The sequence below is a fragment of the Pogona vitticeps genome, chromosome 4, assembly GCF_051106095.1.
Source record: "Pogona vitticeps strain Pit_001003342236 chromosome 4, PviZW2.1, whole genome shotgun sequence".
In the NCBI taxonomy this organism is placed as follows: domain Eukaryota; kingdom Metazoa; phylum Chordata; class Lepidosauria; order Squamata; family Agamidae; genus Pogona; species Pogona vitticeps.
In genome coordinates, this window is record NC_135786.1 from 115,458,937 (window position 1) to 115,483,379 (window position 24,443).

The 24,443-nt window shown below is 39.9% G+C and overlaps 1 protein-coding gene across 1 annotated transcript in view; it reads left to right on the plus strand.

Moving 5' to 3' along the window:
- Nucleotides 1-24,443, plus strand: part of XPR1 (xenotropic and polytropic retrovirus receptor 1) — a 178,317-nt gene that overhangs the window by 13,952 nt on the left and 139,922 nt on the right. Inside the window, exon 2 of the mRNA XM_020789740.3 lies at nucleotides 3,634-3,685. Coding sequence (XP_020645399.1) covers nucleotides 3,634-3,685 — 52 coding nt within the window. The remainder of the gene's footprint in view (nucleotides 1-3,633; nucleotides 3,686-24,443) is intronic.

Sequence of the window (24,443 nt, forward strand, 5' to 3'; positions counted from 1 at the left end):
ATTTTTTGGCTGATATTGTATGATGTGAAGGAATAGTAGTTCTTTGTCTGTGGAGTCCTTTTTTTGTGGGTTATGTGGATTCTTTCCCATAGGAAAGAATGCCCATGGGGAGCCCCCTCAGCTCGGTTATAGCGAACTTCTACATGGAACATTTAAAAAAACAAGCCCTGACTTCAGCACCCTTCATACCCAAATCTGATTCAAATATATGGATGACACCTTTGCAATTTGGAGCCATGGTGAAGAAAAACTGGAAGAATTTCTAAACCATCTCAATAGCATCCACCCAAATATACAATTCACTATGGAAAAGGGAATAGAGGGCCAACTCCCTTTCTTAGATGACATGGCCATACGCAAACCTGATCTATTGGGACACATGGTCTACAGAAAACCCACCCACACAGACTGATACCTACACAAACACTCCAACCACTACCCTGAAGAGCCTCGTGGCGCAGTGGTTAAACTGCTGTACTGCAGCCAAACTGTGCTCACGACCTGAGGTTCAATCCCAGGTAGCCAACTCAAGGTTGACTCAGCCTTCTATCCTTCCAAGGTCAGTAAAATGAGCACCCAGCTCACGGGGGGGGGGCAATGTGTAGCCTGCATAATTAACTTGTAAACCGCCTAGAGAGTGCTTGAAGCACTATGGGGCGGTATATAAGCAGCACACTTTTTTTTTCTTTACCCATGACAAAAAAGAGGCATAACCAAAACATTGACCGTGCGAATCGGAACTGTGAAGCTCAGTTTTTCAGCGCTGAACTCAGCCATCTGAATTGGGCCCTACAGACAAATGGCTATTCCAAGAACAAAATTGCAAGAGCCATCAAACCGAAAAAACACAAAACTGAAGAAGAAAAACAGCCACCCACAAATGAAATATTTTTGCCATACATCAAAGGGGTCACAGACCGCATGGGGAAACTTTTGAAAAAACACAACCTACAAACAGTATTCAGACCCACCACAAAAATACAAAAATGTTTCGGTCAGCAAAGGACAAAAGGGGCCCCCTCACCACTGCAGGTGTATACTGGATACCTTGCAGTTGTTGCCAGTTATATATTGGGACCACAAAATGCAGCATCCACACCAGAATCAAAGAACATGAGAGACACTGCAGCCTCGTGGCACAGTGGTTAAAACGCTGTACTGCAGCTAAAACTGTGCTCACGACCTGGGGTTCAAATCCCAGGTAGCCGGCTCAAGGTTGACTCAGCCTTCCATCCTTCCGAGGTCGGTAAAATGAGTACCCAGCTTGCTGGGGGGGGCAATGTGTAGCCTTTATAATTAAAATTGTAAACCGCCCGGAGAGTGCTTGTAGCGCTATGGGGCGGTATATAAGTCCAATAAATAAATAAATAAATAAATAAACTACCAGAAAAATTGAGTGTCTAAATATGCCCTGAAACAAGCTGGACATGAAATCCTGTTTTGCGTGTGTTTCAAAACACAGAACTACTGGACAATACCAGTAATCATTATCTTAGGCTACAAAGGGAAGCCATTGAAATCCACAAACACTGGCAGAGCTTGAACAAAAAAGAAGTCTAAAACTCAAGAAAGCCTGGCTCCCAGCACTGAAAAATACAGCCTGTAAAAAGGTCAATGGACTCTACCCAGCCACAAGGACTGGTGATCACTGTACACACAAGACTAGCTAACAACACCCATCAATCACAATGACAGATCACCTCCCCCCAAAGCAAAGCTGCCCATCGCAAATATACACCCATAACAAGAAACACCCTGATCACCGTAATCATCCAGTCTCCTGAAAAGGACAAAAAGCTGATCCCACAGCTACAAATAAGTTCTTAAGTCCGTATGTCATGACTCAGTTTATGAGCTTAATCCATCCCAGAAGATGTTTGTAGGTCGAATCAGCATTTCCCATTGAAATGCATTAAAACCAATTAATCCGTTCCAGCTCTTGTTTGTATGTAGAGGCATCGGTTGTAAATCGAAGCATTAGTTACCATAGGAACTAATGCAAAACCGGTTAATCTGTCCACTACCCCTAGGGGGAGATTTTTTTAAAACCTAAGATGACTTAGGTTTAAAAAAAGGGCAGGAAAGGAGGGAAGGAGGGAACAATGGGGAAAAGAGGAAAGAAAGAAGGTCATCACTGGGGCACACAGACCCATCAGACAAAGGTCTGTGCTTTTAAGCACAAAAAGAGAAGACAGAGACAATGTTTTTTTTTCCCCATTTGTGATATCTTTGTGACTTCTCCCTTGGTTTTTTTGTATCAGTTGTATCAGTTGCCCTTTGGTGTTTTTCCTGATGCTTTTGCGGCCATTTTAACTAAGCTGTGTGTAAGATATATCAAAATTAATGTACTCCCCCTAAAACAGAAATTCAGTTTGACTATCAGATCATTCAATATTGAATTATAAATTATTAATATAATAAAAATATCACATCCATCAATGTCCCAATGTCTCTATATTCTGTTAAGGTAAGAATGGAAATTAAGTTAATAGTCTTTATGTTTTCTTCTTTCTTCTGTCTTCTCTTGAAAATCCTTGAACCTTGATTAGCTTTGCTTTCCACTCTTCTGCTGTTGATTTGAAGCAGCAGATAGATACTTTCCGTTGTTGACCAACAGAGGAAAATCCTTTCAAGTTATGCCAGCTGTTCTTCCTCCTTGGGACAGCCATTTCACCTGAGAAAATGCCTTGGACGGTATGGATCCTACCAATTGTCTGTTGGCCAGTGCTGAGGGATCATAGAAATCAGTCATGCTGTTCCAAAAGAGATGGAGGACTCAAATCTCTCATTGGCCAGAGCATCTATTTGCTCAGTTTTGGTGAGAGAACAATAGTCTTGGCAGTTAGAATGGATGAAGCTGGACCTCTTTGAGTATCCTATCAAATATGCCTCCCACCTTCAGAGGTTCAATTTTGAAGGAGCTGCTTAGTGGGGTTTGATTACTTTTCTTTAATGTGGTCTTTATCCCAAGTTATAATATGTGTAATACTGTACTGTTGAATCTATACATTTCAAAAGCCTCTTTTGCTCTTTTACTTTAATGACCTATATAGAAGGTTTGCATATACAGCTGAAATATATTTTTATTAATGAGAGAACTGATGACCTTTAATGCAGCAATGTTAAAATTGGCATTTGTAGGTATACTCTTGGGCACAAAACTACTTGCTGACCAGGGGAAGTATTTGACTTTGGAATGTGATAGGTTTTATATTACAGACAGTTTTATTCAACCTTTTTAGAGCATACAGTTGTTCAACAACGTATTATTGTAGTAATTTTTAATGCTAATAAAATCTGTTATGTTTCTCCTTTCCTTCCCAGCCTCCCAGTTAATTTTATAACTTTGGCAGTAATCTCTTTAAAATATTTGCTTGAATGATCGTAGTCAGAGAATGGAGGATCTTGAGAATGTTTGGCTATTACAGCGAGCTGTTGTATGTAGTAAGTGTACAGTACAGTATTTATCCTCTTTGTACTGAGAATATATGTAACTGAATTAACTTCACATTCAGTGTTTTTCTCTGTCAGCTCTGAGGAGTAAAAAGACTTTAATTGCTACTCTGTAAGACAGACTGATCAAAGTAACTTAGTGTGTTGTGCTGACAGGTTTACCCTTTTTTCTTTTGGCAGGCTTTCAAAGAGATGCTGTATGCAGCCCAGGACCAGGCCCCTTCTATAGAAGGTAAGCAAATTATAACTTTATTCCTAGTAGTTTAGCTTTGAACACCAAGATCTTACCTGATTTAATGTTTCTCCTTGTAGTTATTGAAAATACTTTCTTTAAAACATTCTTTGGTGCTATATATAAGCCTAGACTGGGAGATGCTGGATAGCTTAGTGGTTTAGGTCTCTGGTTGTGGAGTCAGAGGTTGGTGTTAGATTCCCCTTTGTGCCTCCTTGACAGGGGCTTGACTCAATGATCATTGAGGTCCTTTCAAGCTCTGTAGCTCTAAGATTACTGTTGTTCTTTGCTATAAAGCACAGCTCTGTGTGCCCAGCCTGGTGAAAATCTGTGTGGATTGGAAGATAACTTTATGAAGTTTTACTGCTCACCTGCCCTTGTCTTTTGACTGTGTGCAGGGACTTTATGACTTTTAAAAATTTTTTTGCAGGCAAGTATATGACAATGCTTGATCTGGTTTGCGTTAGCTGTGGATCTCCCCAAAATGGGCACATTTAATACATAATCTAAACTATTAGAGAAGGAGGACCTTTAACTAGTTAAGAGGCTTTCTGTGTGATTTCCTCAGTGCTCTGTTTGAGATGTATGTTACAGTGCTTGACCTCTTCAGTTTTCTACTATGTCTCTCATCCCATGGAAAATGAAGCTGGCATGGTGGCTGTATATTATCTCCAGTATCAGAAGTAGCATTTCTCTGGATTCCAGTTTCAAGGGGAAAGGAGAAGATGAGTACCGTTGTGTGCACGCCATGCGATTTGCGGGCTTTCTATAGGCCTCCAGTTGACTACTGTGGGAACAGAATGCTTTACTAGATGTCCTTTGATGTGGTCCATCATGGCCCTTTTGTTCCAAACAGCCATAATCCTGGCTGGAAAATACTGGTGATTGCATAATGAGAGAAGTAGGAAGATTCTAATATGAACAGAAAGGGTTTTTTACTGCTGAAAAATACTGGCTAAATGGTGAAATTGTGTTGTATGCTCTGTAACATGTATTTATAGTAATACAAAGGAAGTAACCATAAGGTAAATAAAAAATTTCTGATAGCCTAGTAGAAAAATGTTGCAAATGGTTGAATGGGGCACATCAGAAGGTACATATGTGAACACATTTACAGAGTTTCCTGGCATATAAACATTATAAAAACATTCATTTCTACTTCGAGTGGTCGAAGGGGTAATGAATATCTCCATGTAGCAAGGTAGCATCCTGACATGCTTAAAGGAGGCAGTAATAAGACTGTTATTGAAAAAGCCCTCCTTGGACCCCACAGCGCTGGATAATTAGCAGCCAGTCTCTAATATCTCATTTCTGGGCAAGGTGCTGGAATTGATTGTGGCTTCTCAGCTCCAGGGGTTCCTGGCTGAGACAGATTATTTAGCTCTGTTTCAGTCTGGCTTCAGGCTTGGTTATGGGACAGAGACTGCTTTGCTGGGAACTGGACAGGGGGAGTGTGCCCCTGTTGGTTCTGCCGGACCTCTCAGTGGCTTTCAATACCATCAACCATGCTTCTGGATTTTTTTAAATGATGTAAATAAACCACCTTGAATTCTTTTTGAGGAGAAAGACAGGATAAAAATATTCAACCAACCAAACATTTGTTGCCATAGTTCAAAATAAGATTGGCAGAAGAAAATATAAGCATGGACTTGCTCTGTTCTTTTATGTTCACAATCTGTTTTATTTTTCACAGATTTTCTTTTGTGCCTCTCTCCCTTGAAGTTCATGTTTTTCAGAGCCGTTTGTCACTTTATATTTTTATTATCAGGAGTTGAAACTGGATTTTTTTCAGTACAGCTTATTCATGTATTCACACTGCTGGTGGATACAAAGCAAAATAAATGAAACAGTAGAGCATGCATTAGCTTAACAAGAATGTAATCTTACATGCACCTTACTGTTCCTTGGTTTTGTTGTCTAGTAGACAAGGTTGTTGTAATTATTTTAGTTAAGAGCAGTAATCCTTTGGTTAACCATTAGCTGTTATAAAAAGATTACTATGCAGCTTCTTAATTTCTAAAAAACTATAATCATGAAGGTTGTTGTGGGTTTTCGGGCTCTTTGGCCATGTTCTGAAGGTTGTTCTTACTGACTTTTCGCCAGTCTCTGTGGTCGGCGTCTTCAGAGGACTGGAGTACAGTAGTAACTCTGTCCATGCTCTGTTGCTGTTTGTTGGATAGTTGACAAACAGCAACAGAGCATGGATACAGTTCCTACTCCAGTCCTCTGAAGATGCCAGCCACAGAGACTGGCGAAACGTCAGGAAGAACAACCTTCAGAACACGGCCAAAGAGCCCGAAAAATCATGACATTTGCTGTCAGCTGTAGTGGATGATTCATTGACTGCTTCAAGTAAATGGTCAGATTGGGTGATACAGGAGAAAGGATAGTTATCTAAGAGAACAGCAAAAATAGGCAAAGATAAGTTGCCATTTTTGCTCCAGAGAATGCAGTTATAAAAATTATTTTGTTGTATCAGTTTCCTTGACATCTTTATGAATTGTTGTGTTAAAACTGGATCATATTCTTAAATATTGTCTCTCCCTGTGCTTCGTGAAAAAATATTGAAAAGAAAGAACAGTTTAAACAGAATGGCAGGGCTCTGGCTATCAATAGCACAGAGATTGTTTTTATTGCAACCAAATTTATGTATTTAAGTATAATTCTCATTGAATTTTTTCTTATATGCAAGTATACTGAGATTTGCAGCCTAGAGCTTGTTCCATGTGCTTTGTTGGGAGTTTCTTTCCTGCTGTAAGTTGATAGTAATCCTTTGCATTGAGAGGGATCTGTGATTAAATTATCCGTCAAGTTCCACAGCTGAGCATGTAAGACATATTGTATAATATTGACATCTGGGTTCAAAGAACTGAAAGCTTCATTCCCAAATAAGTTTATAACATGCATTCCTGGACTTGACATTTCACTTACTCCAGGAAAAAATAAGGCTTGCTGTCTTTTACTGTCAGGAATAGGTTTAATATAAGAGTCTTCTGAAATAGATGGATTGATAGATAGGAATAGTACTTGTTATTCATTGATGAGCAAAAATACTGGTCTGTTTATGAAAATGGTCTATCTGAAATCAAAGCCCATCAGAAATCTCTGGATGCATCATATCCTTTCTGGGACCAAAATCCTACTGAAGAAAACTTTTTGTAAGGGCTAAAGAGGGAAGGGCATGGCCAAAAAGGCAAATTCACTTGTTTTTTAAATTGTTTAATTGTTTAAAAGTTGCTGGAAGAGTTTTGTTAAATCCCTTTTTCAGCTAATTTTAAAAAGCTTTTTTAAACCATTGTGACTCCTAGTAGCCCAAAGTATTTTTTTTGAAAAGTTAAAAAAAATTGGGCATATGCCTTCCAGGATACCGGGCCCCCTTCAAAACATGGTAAACACACCTCTCCCTGTTCCTTAGGGGGAAGATGGGGAATTTCTGAACATTTAAAACTTTTTTAGGAGTTGGGATTGGGGGCTCTGAGGGGTGCCCATGGCTTGAATGTGGCCAACCCGTGTCTAACTAAGTCAAGATCTGGAACTTTGGTAGGCAAGTTTGCTGAAGCAGTATTACTGGTTCAGGATGGTAAATGTGCTTGGAACCATTATGAGTAGAGAGAGGTTTATTCCAATACACTGAGACCGTAAACTGCTAAATAAGTTTCAAGGTCATTTTTTTTACTTTGTTCTTCCACACTGGTGTGGGAAAATTGTGTGCAAAGCTTCAGAGAGCACCTATACCCATGATAGTTAAATAACTTCTTCAGTCTCTGGCATGTCAGCTGTTATCTGGTTTGGCAGCTTCCAGTCAGCAGAAATGAAGGGAAGAGAAAAATTATTTCTTCACATGGCTTTCTCTTTTCAAAGAGCTTCAAAGCATTGCATTGGTGGACAGATTTACTTGGAACTGCTTACTTATCTTGCTCTTTCAGGCTTTGAGGATCCATATACGTACTGACAGTCATGGATTGATGAGGATTGGTATCCAGGAAATAAATGTTTAGTTCCATATTTTTGGTTACAATCAAAACTACAGCTAATACTTTGCTGCATTTTGAAATTATTGTGTTTTTGTTTACAAAGGGTAACATCTAATGTTGTTTGGAAAATGACTGAAGGATCTGTTTAACTCAACAAATAATTTTTAAAGTGTGATTTGATGTCTGTTAATTACCAAAACTGACATGTTACCTGAAGTCAGATACCTGGAGTCACATTATATTAAAGCAGTTTTTATATTTTCACATGGGCAAAACATTAAACTAGAGCCCGCTTTCAGTTTAAAAATGTTGACCAGTTTGGATTGAACAAACCAGAATTCTGCAGAATTTTGGTTTATCAATAATGAATAAACACATTAGTACACTGTGTCTAGTCATACTCACTTCTTCCTTTTATTAATGAGAGTGGATTTGCCAGCTAGGAGTATGCTACCAAAAACTTGGTATGTTTTATCTTAACTGGATCCTTGATGTGTCATTTCCCAGCACACCTAGAATCCTAAGTTAAGAACAACTTAGAGAGGCCATTACCAAAGTACCTTGTTTCTGATAGTAACAATGTTCTTTATGATCTTGATGGCATTTCCAGATGGCTTTCATTTCTGTCAACCCCTGGTTGTGTTATAGGGGAATGTTTTTAATACACTGGAGAGCAGTGCTTGCTTCAATCTGGTGTTTTCTAAAAACTGAGAGCCCCAGTTTCTACTACACCAGAAAAAGAAGTTAAAGTCTAGCTGCCTGCCCAAGCTAGTTAAAGTCTAGCTGCCTGTACCACTTTTATCACTTTGGAAGTCTTTTTAGTTTGTGGACCTACAGTAACTGTTTGATGGATGAGTCTTCCAGTGTGCTGACTGAAATATTGCTGTCCTCAGTTAATAATTGGGGGTGTAACTGAAGAAGAAAGATAGTGGCTTGTTTAACCTGGTATGCTGCTAATCTGAAATAAGTAATTACATGTTAATGTTTTCACATTAACTAATGTTTTGCTTCTGAAATGTATTAATCACTAGATAGTACTATCATTACAGAATGGTATTATTGTTGTTGTTTAGTTGTTAAGTCGTGTCTGACTCTTCGTGACCCCATGGACCAGAGCACGCCAGGCCCTCCTGTCTTCCACTGCCTCCCTGCGTTTGGTCAAATTCATGTTGGTAGCTTCGATGACACTGTCCAACCATCTCATCCTCTGTTGTACCCTTCCCCTCTTGCCTTCACTCTTTTCCAACATCAGGGTCTTTTCCAAGGAGTCTTCTCTTCTCATAAGATGGCCAAAGTATTAAAGCCTTGGCTTCAGGATCTGTCCTTCCAGTGAGCATTCAGAGTTGATTTCCTTTAGAATGTATAGGTTTGATCTCCTTGCAGTTCAGGGGACTCTCAAGAGTCTCCTCCAGCACCACAATTCAAAAGCATCAATTTTTTATGTATTTCCATACATTGCTACTGGAAAAACCATAGCTTTGACTGTTCGGATCTTTGTCGGCAAGGTGATGTCTCTGCTTCTAAAGATGCTATCTAGGTTTGTCATCACTTTCTTCCCAAGACGCAGGCGTCTTTTAATTTCGTGGCTGCTGTCACCATCTGCAGTGATTATGGAGTCCAAGAAAGTAAAATCTGTCACTGCCTCCATATCTTCCCCTTCTATTTGCTAGGAGGTGATGGGACCAGTGGTCATGATCTTATTTTTTTTTTTTGATGCCACACCATTTTTTGTGCTCTCCTCTTTCACTCTTATTAAAAGGTTCTTTAATTCCTCCTCACTTCCTGCCACCAGAGTGGTATCATCCGCATATCTGAGGTTGTTGATATTTCTTCCGGCAATCTTAATTCCGGTTTGGGATTCCTCCAGTCCAGACTTTCGCATGATGTATTTTGCATATAAGTTAAACAGAATGGTATACATTCATGTAAAACATCAGCCAACTATGTGATAGTTAAAAAGTAATTATGAATGCAGCTTGAGAAAGTACTTTAGATAATTTAACAAAAAGTGGGGGGAAGCTGTGTGGTCCTTTTACATAATCCATAGAAAAGAGTGGGTGATACCTTTATTAGACAACCAAAGTATCAGAAGGAAAACATATCTTGACTGTGTGCAAATCTTCATCAGGCTGGACAGTGCAGAGCTGACAACATAAAAGTTACAAAATCCATGGTGAGGACAATTTTTTTGTTTTTTGTTTTGGTGTAAAGCAAATTCCAAAATGGGGGCTGCAAAATAAACTCAGAGGTGGTAAGTTTAGAAAAGGTTAGTCTGTATAAGCATATAAGGCAAAACCCAAAGGAAAATAAAATAAAATAAAAATTAAAAAACAAAAACCAGTGGAATAGACGAAAGGCTATCAGAACTCTTAATTTTTTTTTTTTTTTGCTTTCTCAGCAGTGATGTAGATTCATTTGCAAGTTAACGCAAACATTGGACAGTAAGATTAAAAATCTTCCATAAATAAGAAGGTTGCATACGTAATAAACATTTCTTTGATTAAGGATTTATAGAACACCCAACCTCTGGGCTGGTTTACTATGGAACAGTTGCAAGTACTCATTTTATCAACCTTGGGAGGATGGAAGACTGAGTCAACCTTGAGCTAGCTACCTGAGCCTTTTGGGATTGAATTCGGGTCATGAGCGGAGATTTGACTGCAATACTGCAGTTTGACTGCTGCATCACAGAGCTCCTTGACTTTACATTATTGTTGGCTCACCATTCAGCAGTTGAGTCGGTGAATCTGCTTTAGTTGGGAATAGTGATTTGAGTTAGTTCCTAGTTTGTGTATGATGAGCCACCTGTTTGTCACTGAACAAAGTTCGTTGCTAACTACAAGTTAGCAGTATGTTTGCCAGCTAGACTGTGAAACTGTTCCTTTTTGTAAATGTAAGTAGAAACAGGAGCCCGTATGAGTTCCTCCTATGGAATGACTATTGGCTGTGATTCTTGGTGTTCATAGTTTCTTTGAACACTAGCACAACCATATATCTACTGCCACAATCGTTTCCCTTTATTCAGTAAAAGAGTAATAGATTAGGGAGGAAGGATGTTATGGAAAGGTGCCTGCTGAACCAAGGTTGGCATATTAAGCTCAGTTAGGTAATAAGGATTTTACTGTAACACCCAAGTGTAATTACTGTACATAGGGAGAAGGATGGGACCAATACCAGAATTATTTGGACTTGCCTCTATTTGTGTGACTCAGTCTACTTTTGGCATTGACTCCATCTGCTGTTGACACTGGCGCTGTCTACTATTTTGTTTTTCCATGTTCAGGATCCATGTTAGCATAAAAAATTCCCCTATCACTTTGCTGTGTGCCATAGCCTTATCAGAATAGAGGAGGTGTGATGAAAAAAGACTCAGGACATAACCGGACAGGTATTTGTGCTGTTCTTTGTTCCTTGATCTTTTGGATATTTACTTAGATAATCAGACAGTGTTATTGCTCTTTCCAAATAGATCCCATATTTCTGTATGAGTATGCAGTATATTTTGCATATTCCTGAGCGCTCCTTTTTCTTTTTGCTGTGTTTCCCCACTTTTTTGGTTTCTAGTGTCGTTCTGGAACAATGCTAAGACATGTCTTGAGACCATAGATTGAGACATACTGTATATGGTTGAAAGTTAAAACATATTTTGTGATATACTGAAACACTTTTCAGCATTATATTGTTATTTTTTTTGGAAAAAAATATGAATCAAGATTTACATGCAGTGGAAGTATATGTACCATGAAAATTTTGAGAAATCCATGTTTCTGAAAACTGTAGTTTTAAGGGATGATTGCTTCCTTCATAACTTAAAAAGATTTGTACTATACTGATACTCTTTAAAAACATTTCAGCATTAAGGGTGGGACTTTTGAATTTTCTAGATTACAAATATAATTCTCTATTCTGGGAGTTCTGCCTACCTAATGGTGCCCTAATTGTAATTCACCTGGGGGAAAGTGAACTAGACAGTTTTGAGGCTTAGCTAGGCCAAGCTCTAGCCAGACCGCCTTCCTAGAAAGAAGTCTCCCAGCTAGCATCACGGCAGGGCCAGGAAGCTTGGGTAGAACTTGGTCTAGCTAAACCTCAAAACTTTGTAATTGGATCTTTCTCCCAAGTACATCACAGGCAGGTATTTGTAAGATATCTGTAAGGTAAATAGAACTGCCATAATAGAGAATTGTGGTATTTGTAGTCCAGAAATCCTGTCCTTATTCAGCACTACGTTGATAGCTGTTGATCAAATGTCCATTTATAAAAGCTGCCTGTAACGTATCATGGTAAACATATAGAAAAAAGAGGTAATTCCATGTTTCTAAAACCTGTAGAAACCCTACTCGCTTTGTTTAATTTAGAAACCATATTTATAGCATTTTACTGAAAAAAGGCAGCATACTTTTAATTATTACCTATCTGCTGAGTGTAAACTACTTGAAAAAAGCCTTTCATTTAAATAGCAGAGTAGCTGCTAAAATTCCAAATCAAGTGAGTAAATGCCTGACATAGATCATTTCTGGCATGTTTACTGTAGAGTTGGCTTTCTTGGCTTAGGATGTTATGATTTGTGGCGCCAACTTCAAAACTTAGCTGCTCAGTTTGTCTACATACATTTTTCCAACCAGTAATTTCAGTGCAGGTAATTGGTAGAGAGCAGTGTATCCTCTGTATATTTACTGTTGCTTTTTCATGATAATTATAGCAGGTTATGTTACAAATAAAAGAAAGAACTATGCTACACATATTGCCAATTTAGGGATAGGAAGCCTACCTAATGTACAGAACTGTTAATAGATACATATAGTCAAACTGATTGTTCACATTGCTGGATTTCAGAAACACAGGTCAGCAAGAAATACAGTAGTTAATAGTTGCATTGCCAAAATTTCACCTATAGATTATGCTGGAATTAAGTAACATGAACACACTTTTGATAAAATAGGTTTTTCATTGATGAAGATATAAAAAAAGTGAGGAGTGGTGTTAGACACTCATTGTATTTTCATAATACTTTAAGATTTCTGTAGTAAGATGAGAAATAGTTCAAATGGTTAGCAGAAACCTGGCATTTGGGGAGGAAGAATACAGTGACTTTGAATTATGAGCTAGTACATAATTAAGGGTGCTGATTCAGAAAGTTTATATTTGCACAAAAGACTACATATTTACCATGGAGTTTTCATCCCCCACCGGTAGTTGCTGTCTTCTATAGTCTAATAATCAAAGAAAAACCTGTGCAGACTAACTAAATGTGAATTATTAACAGTAACTATATATTCTTAAAGTGCCATACCAATTTAAATATTGACAGAATTTCAGTCAATACAGAGTACATTCAGTGTAACCACTCAAATCTACCAGGAAGCGGAGAGATCTTGCTCGAACATATCCAACTTGCATGATCCAGTTTTTATACTTTAGAAAACTCCAGTCAAGACTTTTAAGTCCCACACTTCCCTTTGTAACAGAATTTCCTCGCTTTAGGTGCGTCTTGCATTGTCTAGCAATGTTTTTCTTTAGACATGTCCTCTACTGTCTTTGCCTCATCTTTGCTGAAACAGGCAGGCTTTTTCTTGGTGACTGGCTGTCTAATAGGGGACTCTTTAATATTGGACTGTTGTGTTTCTCTTGCTTCCAAAGTACTTTTAGTATGATTTTTATCTACTAGTTTTTAATATTATATTTGTTTACTTTTTTGAAATATATCAATAATATATTCTTTTCAGCTTTTAATATTGTTTATATTTTAATACTGTGAGCTACCTTGGGTCTTTTTTAGGAGAAAGGTAGGGTTTACATATTTTAAAAATAAATAAATAACATGAAAGCCCATTCTCCGAGATTTACTTTGTTGAAGGAATAAATAAGCCTGATGGGTTATTTGACTCCTAGCTTAGTTATTTAATATTTAATGTAAGCACTTACATAATAATAGTCATATATTGTCAAGTCAATTCAGACTTAGTGATTCTTCCTAGGGTCTTCTAGGTATAGAGTAATCAGAAGTACTTGTTAGCCACAGTTACTGTCAACTTTTCCAAGGATACATAGGCCAGCTCTTCTCATGGGAGGCACACTGGAGAACCAAATTCCCAATTGTAGCTCCACAGCCAAAAATCTAACTCACTGAGCTAGGCTTCTTAAGGCCATGCCATGATTTTTGAAATTATTGCACACTCATCTTCAACCAACAATAGCCCATATAGGCCTCTATGTGTAGGGATCTTTGTATGAACTGAGCTTTAAGGATGTTTTGATCACATGTTTCATCCACACTGAAAATTCTATATGTGGTACAGAACAGGTGCATCAATTTGCATGCTCATTAGATTATGTGCTGTGGGATCACTTCCAGTTTATGGTAACCCTATAAATTAGTGAACTACAGAAGTTGCCAATATTAATAGCCTGGCTGAGGTCTTGAAGACTCAAGTCCATGGCTTCCATTATTGAGGCAATCCATCTCATATTTGGCACTCCTTTTTCCTGTTGCCTTCAGCTTTTCCCAGCATTATATATTTTTTTCCTAGCAACTTTTCTCGTTATGTACCGAAAGTATGATAACCTTGGTATAGTAATTTGTTTCTTCAGAGATTTCAGGCTTGATTTGCTCTGCCACCCAATTAACTTGTCTTTCTGTTTGTCCATGGTATCTGTAAAGCTCTTTTCCAACAGCATCTTAAAAATCACTGGGGTTTTTTTCTTGGTTTTCCTTAGTGTCCAGCTTTCATATCTATAAATAGTGACTGAGTGAATGCCATAGTATAGATGATCTTGGTCTAGGACTCCTGTGACTCATTTCATCATCCTCTCTAATTCCTTTATAGCTGCTTTTCAAAATTTCTGTTTTCTGTTTTCTTGGTTGCAGGTCTTCATTTGGATTGTAAGATGCTGTTGTCTTAGTTATTAATTAACTTTACGAAGTCTGATTGCTTGCAAACATGGTATTATGTGCACAGGGACGTTAAGATATTGTTTGATTTGATGTTTAAGATTAAACAATAATCTTAATTCTACTTTGTGTTTTCTTAGCAGGACCTTTCCTAAAAAAACCTTAACTATTTGACAGAATCTGTACAATAGAGAATACAGATTTTTTTTGCCTATAGGCCTACTTCTATTGTTTTTATAGGTCCTTTCCCTAAGTCTCATTCTTACATGCAAGCTTGAAGAAGAATCCCCATTGTTTTCTTTGTTCACTGATTGTAGCTGAGGGTGGGAAATCATCTTTATTCAGCTTCTCCCCCCTGCCCCCCCATATATGTGGAGAGTAGAACTTGCCTGCAGACATCTTGGTGAATATCCGTCCTCCCTCTCTCCCTCCCTCCCTCCATGCAAAATGACCTGTATTTATTTATTTTTTCCTCCCAGAAAGGGCAACTTCTGTTGCTGAAAATTTCATTTGCTTTTGCAAGGTACAAATTATTTTATTTTTTTAATTTCACATAACAAAACCTGTTCTTTTGAAATTTAGTACCTGCTCTTTTGAAGTTTGGCAGGCAGAAGGAGTTATCTCTGTAACAGAGAATGAAAATTTATAGTTGTTTGGTTTCCAGTATTAATCAATAGGCAGTATAGAATTGATTTGATTGGATGGACGGATTGGATTTGAATACTGCTTCCATTAGTGCCAAGGCACTACTCTGGACAGTTTGCAATAAAAACAGCACAAACTCAAATAAAACTACTAAAACCTATTAACAAATAGCCAGTAAAACTGATGGTGCTGAAACAATAATGCAAGAAAATGGCAGACAAAAAATGGCCAGTCAACTAGGGCCAGTGTGGAAAACCTCCCTGAAAAGCTGTGTCTTCAATTGTCTCCTAAATTTCCACAGGAAGGGGGCCAGGTGAAGTTCCTCTGAACGGTAGTTCTGCAAAGTTGGAGCCGCCACAAAGAAGACCCTATCTCTTGTAGATGACCTATGGGCCTCCTTTGTGTTGGCAAACTGGAGAAGCCTCACCTGTGAAAATCTAGCTGGTTGGGCAGATGACAATTAAGGAAAGGCATTTTGACAAGTAGCATGGTCCTAAACCATGGAGGGTTTTATATGTGAGTTTCAGAACCTTGAACGTGACCTGGGACACAACAGGTAACCAGTGGAGGTGAACCGGAACTGGAATTATGCAATTGAATTTGCTCACACCAACCACCAGCTCGGCTACTGCATTCTGGACCCACTGTAGTCTCTGGGTCAGCTTCAAGGAAAGCCTCACATAGAGAACATTGCAGTAGTCAATCCAGTAGATGACCAGTGGCTGCACCAAGGTCCTGAGGTAGCCCTGATTTGGGTAGGGGGCGGAGTGGGACAATAAGCCTCAGCTGGTTAAAGGTTGATTTGGACATGGCTGCAATCTGGGAAAAGAGCCAGATCCAGAAGGAAGCCCAGATTTTGAACTTGGTCCCTAAATGGGAAGGCAGTGCTATCCATCTCAGGGATAATCCCCCCAATCCTTCAGCTCTTCCCCCAGAGCAGAATCTCTCTCATGTCTGGGGTTCAGTTTGAGCCTGTTAACTCAGGTTCATTCCAGTACCGAAGCCAGGCAGTGCTCTAGCATCTGCATGGCATCCACGGCAGAAGAGGTAATGGAGAGAGAGGTAACTTAACTCTCCTGATGATACAGGTTTCCAGATTAAGCTTTGGATCGGGTCGAATTAGCTTTCCTCTGAATTAGTCCAAGGTAGACTTCAGTCTTAATTTAATCTTGTGGTCAATGCTCATCCTTACTATTAGACATTTCTGTACTGTTTAAGATTTTAAAGTAGCTTCTGAATCTTTAAAATCAAGATTCTCTTTCAGAGCTTGCTTAGTTGAGAAGAGCACACAGTCAGTGGAAATGTTTCTCACACTTCTCTTTCAGACAATTTTAAACTGGTGTAAATGAAGCAGATAGTAATTTTGTTCTGTACTGTAGACTAGAGAATGTACTGTGAGAATTTTGGAATTCTCTTAACAATTAGGAGCTGCTGCACAGGACTGTTACATTTCATGCTCAGCTGCCACCAAATGTATTAAGTAGCAATAGTGTTGGCAGAAGTTCATTTGGCACACTGTCCAATTCTGGAGACTCGGCAGCACAAGTTGCATAAAGTAGTGTGTGTTTCAACATGTTTTAAGAGTTCTCTTAATCGTGAAGAACCTAAGGCAAATAATTTGTATTATACCCTGCCTATTTAACACAATTATGATGACTGCAAAAAGTCAATTACATAATTCTGTAATAATTCTGTGGCAAGATCAGCTTAAGTTTAGAGGCTGAGTAAATTGTTACTTTTGATAAAGAAATGTTCCAGGTTGTCAATTAACTTATTTGCGTTTGGTAATTCATGACTATATTTCAGGTATGTTGGCACCGTCTGCATCACTTATGTCTCAGTACTTGTTTGTTATTGGAAACACTAAATATTCACATATTAACCTTGTTGTGAATTGAATAAGTAATATAACAGTGGCCTGTTTCATAGCTGTACTGGCACAGCAAGAGGGATATTACCAGGAGAAGCAGATTTCAGCTAAGGAGTTTCTGCTTTGATTTCCAGTTGTGTGTGACTTTTTTGCATTGTTAATATATCATGTGCAATTCAGAACAGAAATAGGAACTCATTAATTGCACATAGTCTGCCACCACTACTTATGCAGCTCCTGTTGTACCAGTAGACCTATGGATCGTGGTACTGGCTAGCATTACAGATTTTATGCAGTTATGTCTCGTTGCCTTATAGATTTTATGCAGTTATGTCTTGTTGCCGGATAAAGCAAAATATCAAAGCTTTGTTTCCTTGGAAAGTGTCATGACCCTGGAGTGCTACAGGAACCTGGAAATGAACTCAGCAGACTTAGGCACTCATGGAGAGCCAGAAGCTCAAACCTGATGTTGGAGGCCCTGGATCAATCCTGGTAGCCCATGAATCTAGCTCTAGAGCTTAGGACAGCATGCCTCTTTCCAAGAACCCCAGAATCAGTGAGTCATGTATTATATGCTAGGCACGAATCTTTGGGGAGATGAATTGCTAGGCTCCAGGCCAAATGACCTTTCAAGACATCCTACTTTATGGGTCAGGGTGGACCCAAGAGAAATAACGGTAATCAGACCCAAGAGAAATAAAAGGGCTTAGCTGAACACGAGCTCTTGTTGGAGGAACCTTCTCACTGAGAACCTTCTTGTCTGCTGCAATAACCATGCTACCCTTGCACATTGTCTTCTCTTTCCTTACTACTGTACATGTGATGCACTTCTGTTACTTTCCGATACATGAGAGAAGCTGCTTTAGAAAGTATATAGGATAATAATTGAGAAAGATCTAAAAAGGTTTTATCTTTCAACACATTTACAAATATATCTGCTATATTAACATTACACATATTGAAAATACAGTGGAACCTCAACTTACGGAATTAATCCATATTGGAACGGTGGCCGCAGGTTGAAAATTCTGTAGGTCAAGTGTCCATTTTCCATAGGAATGCATTGAAAACCCTGTAATCCGTAACTGGCACAATCGGGGGGGGGGGGGGACCTCCGAGAGGCCTCCCATGGCGGTGGAGAAGCCCTGGAAGGTATTTGGAGGTCCCCCTCTGGACCTTCCCGGGAAGTAGACTTCAGCCCCACAGTCAAGGTGGTTCCCCCCCCCCCAGGTGTAAAGGGGGCCCAAATGAAGAGGGAGGCTGTCAAATCAGGAGGCGGCAAGCAAAGGTGAGCTCTTGATCAGGCAGGGAGATTCACTCACCACCTCACAGCACCTCATAGCACCGCAGACGAAGGCAAAGCAGGGAGGGGGAGAGCCGTGTGGGATCCCCAGGCGCAGCTAGAGGAGGAGGAAGAGAAGCAGGGACTTCCCGTCCATCGGCTTCACTTCAGCGACAGCCACCTTGCCGTGTTCTGGTGGCAGCTGCTGATGGCAGAGAAGCAACTCACTGCCACCACCAGGGTCCCGTGTTCAGATCATGGCGCTGCTCCCGTCCTCATCTCCCCACACGGCACCCCGTCGCCCTTCCGGTGGTGTCTCACCTCTCCACCACCACCGCGGCGGCTGCAGCCTTGAGGAACTGAGGGAGGAGGAGGTGAAGCTGCCGCTGTGCCGGGGAAAAGTTGGCAGCGGGCGTCGCGAGGTGAGTGCAAAGTTCCAAAGAGACAGCCAGGCGAGCTAAGGCAAGGCTCCAGCATGGAAGAAAGGAGGGAAGGGGCCCTCCGGATGCCTTCCAGGGCTTCTCCACCACCATTGGAGGTATCTCGGAGGTCCCCCCGCCGCTCCTGCCACTTCCGCCTCCGAAGTACGGGCGGCGGGGACCTCTGAGATGCCTCCCACGGCAGCAAAGCCCTGGAAGGCATCCGGAGGCACAATCGGTGGCCTACAGATTGGAAGGAGGTGGGGAAAGTGCCAAATTTGAATTTGGCGCTTTTCCCCACCTCCTCCTCCTGGTCAGTAGGTTAATTCTGCAGCCGCAGGTCAAAGGGAAATTTTGCGGCCAGAGAAGTCTGTAGCTCGAAAATTTCGTAAGTGGAGCCCTGCATAAGTCGAGTGTCCACTGTAAGTGGAAGAGAGAGTATGGCTACCTGGGAAGGTGTCTGCACCACAACTGATGTTCAGCACATATCAGAACCTTCTCTTTCACATGTTTCCTTGAGATGCGACTTAAGCATGAAGATGTGCCTAGCTGTCTGGCATTATAGTTTTTGTGTACTGAGAAGAGAAAGACAGCAAGGGCTTCTTCTGCTTTTTTGTGTTCTCCAAACTCATAAATGAATTTGCACTTTTCTTATAAGTTCTCCAGCAAGTACATGAAGTTTGGTATAGTGATAGAATATTCCTTTACTCTTCCATTACTTGTCTGTTTCAAAGATAGAGACTAGTTATTAAGCCAAAATGATATGTACGAAACCCTGGTTGCTTTGTTCAGCGTGTTTTGCAAAATAAATGAATTGTAATTGATTATTACAAGTATTCCCTCAAACCTTGATTATCGTTCTGCCCTATAGTAGAAGTGGGAAGAACCAGACATGCTGCATTTGTGAAATTAGCTGCTTCTTGCCTGAAATAATTACTTCCAATGATACTGATGCAAAGTTGGAGCTTTTGAGTGCTTGGCTATACAGTGTGCAAGACATTCTTAGAGCAAAAGTAATCTGAATACCAGCCTGAGATATGAGAACACAGTGTTCTTTTCTGGTAGATTTCGTTGCTTGTAACCAAGATTTTGTATGCTCCATAGCATACTGAAGGATCCTAGCTGATAACATGCACCATTATGTTGCTAATTAAAATGTTTTAAAACTGTATCTTATCCCTACAAGTACAGAAGCAGAGGGTAACTATAATTGCAGACCATAACAGCACTACATTTTCCTTCCTTCCAGATATGAAAATTTAGTTTGAACAAAATCCTTGTCTTTTGAAGAAAATACTGTTGCATGCTTTATATCTGAGCACTCATGCAAAACGTGACATTTCAGAATTTATAGAGCTAGTGTTCCTCACTGTTAAAAGTTATAACTGCATAAATAAAATTTGGCTACTAATTTTTTTACTGAATATGCATTCTGAGAGTTTGTTTTGCTCTTATCTCATTTCATGTGGCATGCACCTTTTTCTGTATAGGGAAGGACGTGGGTTGAATGGAGCAGTTTTCTCTGGAGTAGTGCACAGGTATTAATGCACCTCCACATGTACATTTTAGTTTCTTTGCAGTCTTTCACTAGATGGGACACGATTGAAACACTAAGATGCCTATGAACGTTGTAATGTTCTGTTAAACATTGTATCAAAACATCAGAATGTTGGTGTTTCTCTTTTGTCGTTTTTATTCTTGCCAAGTTGTTGGACGTTATTCAACATGCATAATAAGCTAGTATAAAACTTTAGGTGGTGCTTGGCAACCTCATTACACATTTTGAATGAGCTATGAGTTTTGGTGGACAAGCCAGAATTGTAGCAATTAGCAGTCCCTAGGGATGTTTCTGCCTCTGTGCTGCTAGATGGCTAATATCAAAGCATTATTACTTGGTTAGTCTTACAGAAGATAGCAAAACGTTTATTATGAACTTTGATAGAAAGTAACAAAACATGCAATAGGAAGGACATGAACATTGTAAGCCAACAATCAAGGAGCTGCACAGGCTTTTTAATAGCTGCGTCAGAAAATTTTATCAGATTTGAGACAAAATTATTACCTTCCACAAATATTCTTTTTTTTTAAAAAAATAATGAAACAAAGGAGAAAACAATTGTAATCCCTATCCTTCTTTAATCAGTTACTGCATTCTATGGGAGAAGGTTATTAACAATTAAAATTCTGGAAAATAGTAGCTTGTAAGTAAAGGAGATTCTCACTCCTTCTCAGTGCTTTGCCTGCTAGAGCAACACATTTTTGATCAGTTAGGATAACTCAGGTGACCAGTCCAAGAAATATTACCCATGCACTTAACTAGTTACATTTGCTTTCAGAGACATTATCACTCAGTATATGCTCTCTTGGCAGGGATCACTCTGGGAAGTAGATAAAAGAGGTAAGAATAGCAGTGAAGCAATAGCACCAGCCTTTATGAAATAGTTGTGGATAGTTGTGCCTTATCAAAAAAGCAAAAACAAGAGCAAAACAAATAGCTGGGAAATTATTTTGGCCTACTTGAAATCTATCCATTGTGTAGTAAAATATTGAACATTAACTTGAAGTTGTATACATCTCATTTATAACTCAAGAATAGCTAGAAAACCTCTGCTTTGAACTGTTGCTTCCTTTGCTTTCTGCAAGGGGGTGCTGATAAGTATTGAGCCTTTCCCAGAAAAAATCAAGCTAGGAAGCTGTAACTGCCACACTATTCTACATATTCCCCCAGGAAGTCAATGCACTTGTGACATCTGTCCTGCAGTTTCTTAAGTCCCTGCAAATAAAATTCTTCTGACTGCTGGTGTAACCACTCATTTGCAGCATTAGTTGCCTCCAGAACACTCCCAAATCATTGTCCCTTTAGGTGGTTTTTTGTGTTTGGGGAGCAGATGACAGTCAGAAGGAGCTAGTCGGGAGTCTAGGGTGGATGGGGCATCACTTGAAAGCCTAAAGACATCAGTTTTGCCATTGTTTCACCTGCAGTGTGACGAGGTGTTGTCATGCAACAGGATGACACATTTGGAGAGCTTTCCTTGATGTTTTTCCTTGATGCTTTGCCTCAACTTTGTCAATAAAGCACAGTAATATTTTGTATTGATAGTTGAACCCTTTTGGAAGTAGTCCACCAGCAGAACTCCCTTCTTATCCCAAAAAACTGTTGCCATTTGCTTCTGCACCAACCTTTGCACTCGGAACTTCTTTGGCTTGGGGGAACCATGCTGCCTCCATTCCTTAGACTGTTGCTTTGTTTCAGGATCATAACAGTAGATCCATGTCTCATCACCAGTTACCATTTTGCCCAGGAAATCTGACTCATTTCTTGCAAAATGTTCCAAAACAGCTATCAGTGACTCCACATGTTTCCTCTTTTGTTCAGTTGTCAAACGTTTGGGGATCCACTTTGCTGCCAGCTTTCTCATTTCCAAGTCATTGTGGATCATGGCACCGACTCTCTCACATGATATTTTCAGAGATATAGCAATACTTTCGGCTGATATTTGGCAGTCCTCCATGATCATGTCATGGATGGCTTTCACATTTGCAGGTACAGAGACAGAAACAGGCTTTCCACTGGGTTTCTCACTTTCAACACTGAAATGGCCAGTTTTAAAATTGACAACCCAATGTTTAGCTGTTGCCTATAAAGGGCCACTGTCACCCATAATTTGTGACATTTCATCATGGATCTGCTTTGAACCTTTCCTTGGAGAAACAGGAACTTGGTTATGGTCCTATGCTCTTCCACATTGAACTTTTCTGGAGGTGCTGCCATGTTCACTTTGGACCTAAACATGACAGATAAGTTAAAATCATAGGTGCAGTGGTGCCTCGCATAGCGATTGCTCCGTTTAGCGACAAAATCGCTTTGCTGGAGGTGCTGCCATGTTCACTTTGGACCTCAACATGAAAGATAAGTTAAAATCATAGGTACAGTGGTGCCTTGCATAGCGATCGCTCCGTTTAGCAATGAAATCGCTTTGCAACACATTTTTGCGATCGCAAAAGCCATCGCTTTGCGATGACTGATCATCGCAAAGCGACCATTTTCGGCCAGCTGATCGGCGGTTTCAGAATGGCCGCCGGGAAAAAAACATGGCCGCCCGCTGTTTTCTGGGATGGATTGATCGCTTAAGAGGCACCAGAAATGTCCACGCTATGGAGGATCTTCGCTGAAAGGTGAGTTTTAAGCCCGTAGGAACGCATTAACCGCATTTTAATGCATTTCTATGGGCTTTTAAATATCGCATAGCGCCGTTTTCATTCTGCAGCGATTTTTGCGGAACGAATTAACGTCGCAATATGAGGCACCACTGTAGTTGATTTTTGCACCATTGAATACAGACAAATTGGCCAATGCACCTGCAATTTATAGCTTCCTATCTCGATTTTTTTTTTCTGGGAAAGGCTCAGTACATATCTGCATTGCCTCGTAATTGAGGCATTAATTCAGACAAACCTTGTTATTAGGCGAAGAGGATTTCACAGCAAGTAAAGTAATAGAAGTAATTTCATATAAAAGTTTACAGTATAAAAGTATTGTAATTTAAAATTACTTAAAGATTTAATATCACTTGATAATTGCTAAAAATTATTTGGGTCCAAAGAGGGATTCTTAATGACCAGCTTCGACATTTCCTGTTCTTCTTCATGGCCTCTATGAATCATACCCTGGCTGATTCGTGCCTGTGCGGAGCCTCATCAGAAGATTCTAGAGCTTCTGTGGTAGCAATGAACACATTAGAATATGCCTTTTCCCACCCGTATATGCCCCCACCTTGGCAGCAAGCGACCCCTTTCAGTTTCTTTCAACAGCCATGTTGAGAGCCTCATATTTCTGCTTCTGTGGGTAAAATAGAAAGATAGCTTATTTTTGATTCCTTCCTGTTATCAGTCTTATTGTTTTAAACTATTAGATCAAACTGCAGCACCCCCACCCAAACATAGCTTTTTCTCCTCAATTATTTTCTCCTGTTCATGGACCCTTTGGGCCCGTTTAAGTACTGCATTGTCTGTGATAATAAGATCCCACTTCTCAAAGACACACAAATCGAAACCTTCCATACCAAAGTCATCGACTTCGAAAACAACTTCTAAATGTTAGAGACCTACTGAAGCTGCTCCAGCTCCGGAGCCTGTTCCTCCTAAATTTATTTTATTTATTTATTTAATTTATATGCCGCCCACACTACCCAAATGAGCTAAACAGTCTAAGCCTACAGACATCCCACCACAACCACAACTTTCTGAATCGATTTCAGTCGGATCTCCCTCAGATGATGACAGAGTTCCATCTTATCAACACTGTTCTCAGTCTCAAGAATGGGATGATAGAGTCGATCAACGATGTTATTCCATCGCCCGAGGATTCCCATCCCAAATGGCTTGACACCGTTCCATATTCTATGCCCTTGAATCGACCACCAATCCCTAACCAGGACCGTCGACATCAACAATCTTGACAACTCGCTTTATCATGTGTGGTTCAAACAGACGCTCAGCACAAGCATCGGGTTGCCATTTGCCCTGACCAGTGCTCTGCTCAACAAACTGCACCAACTAGTCAACCAGGTGTTTTACCCGGTTCAATAATACCACCTAATAATCGGCCTACCTCTCGACAACCATCGGTGTCGAAGCAGCCACATCACCGAGAGGTGACTATACCTCAACCTGCTCCCC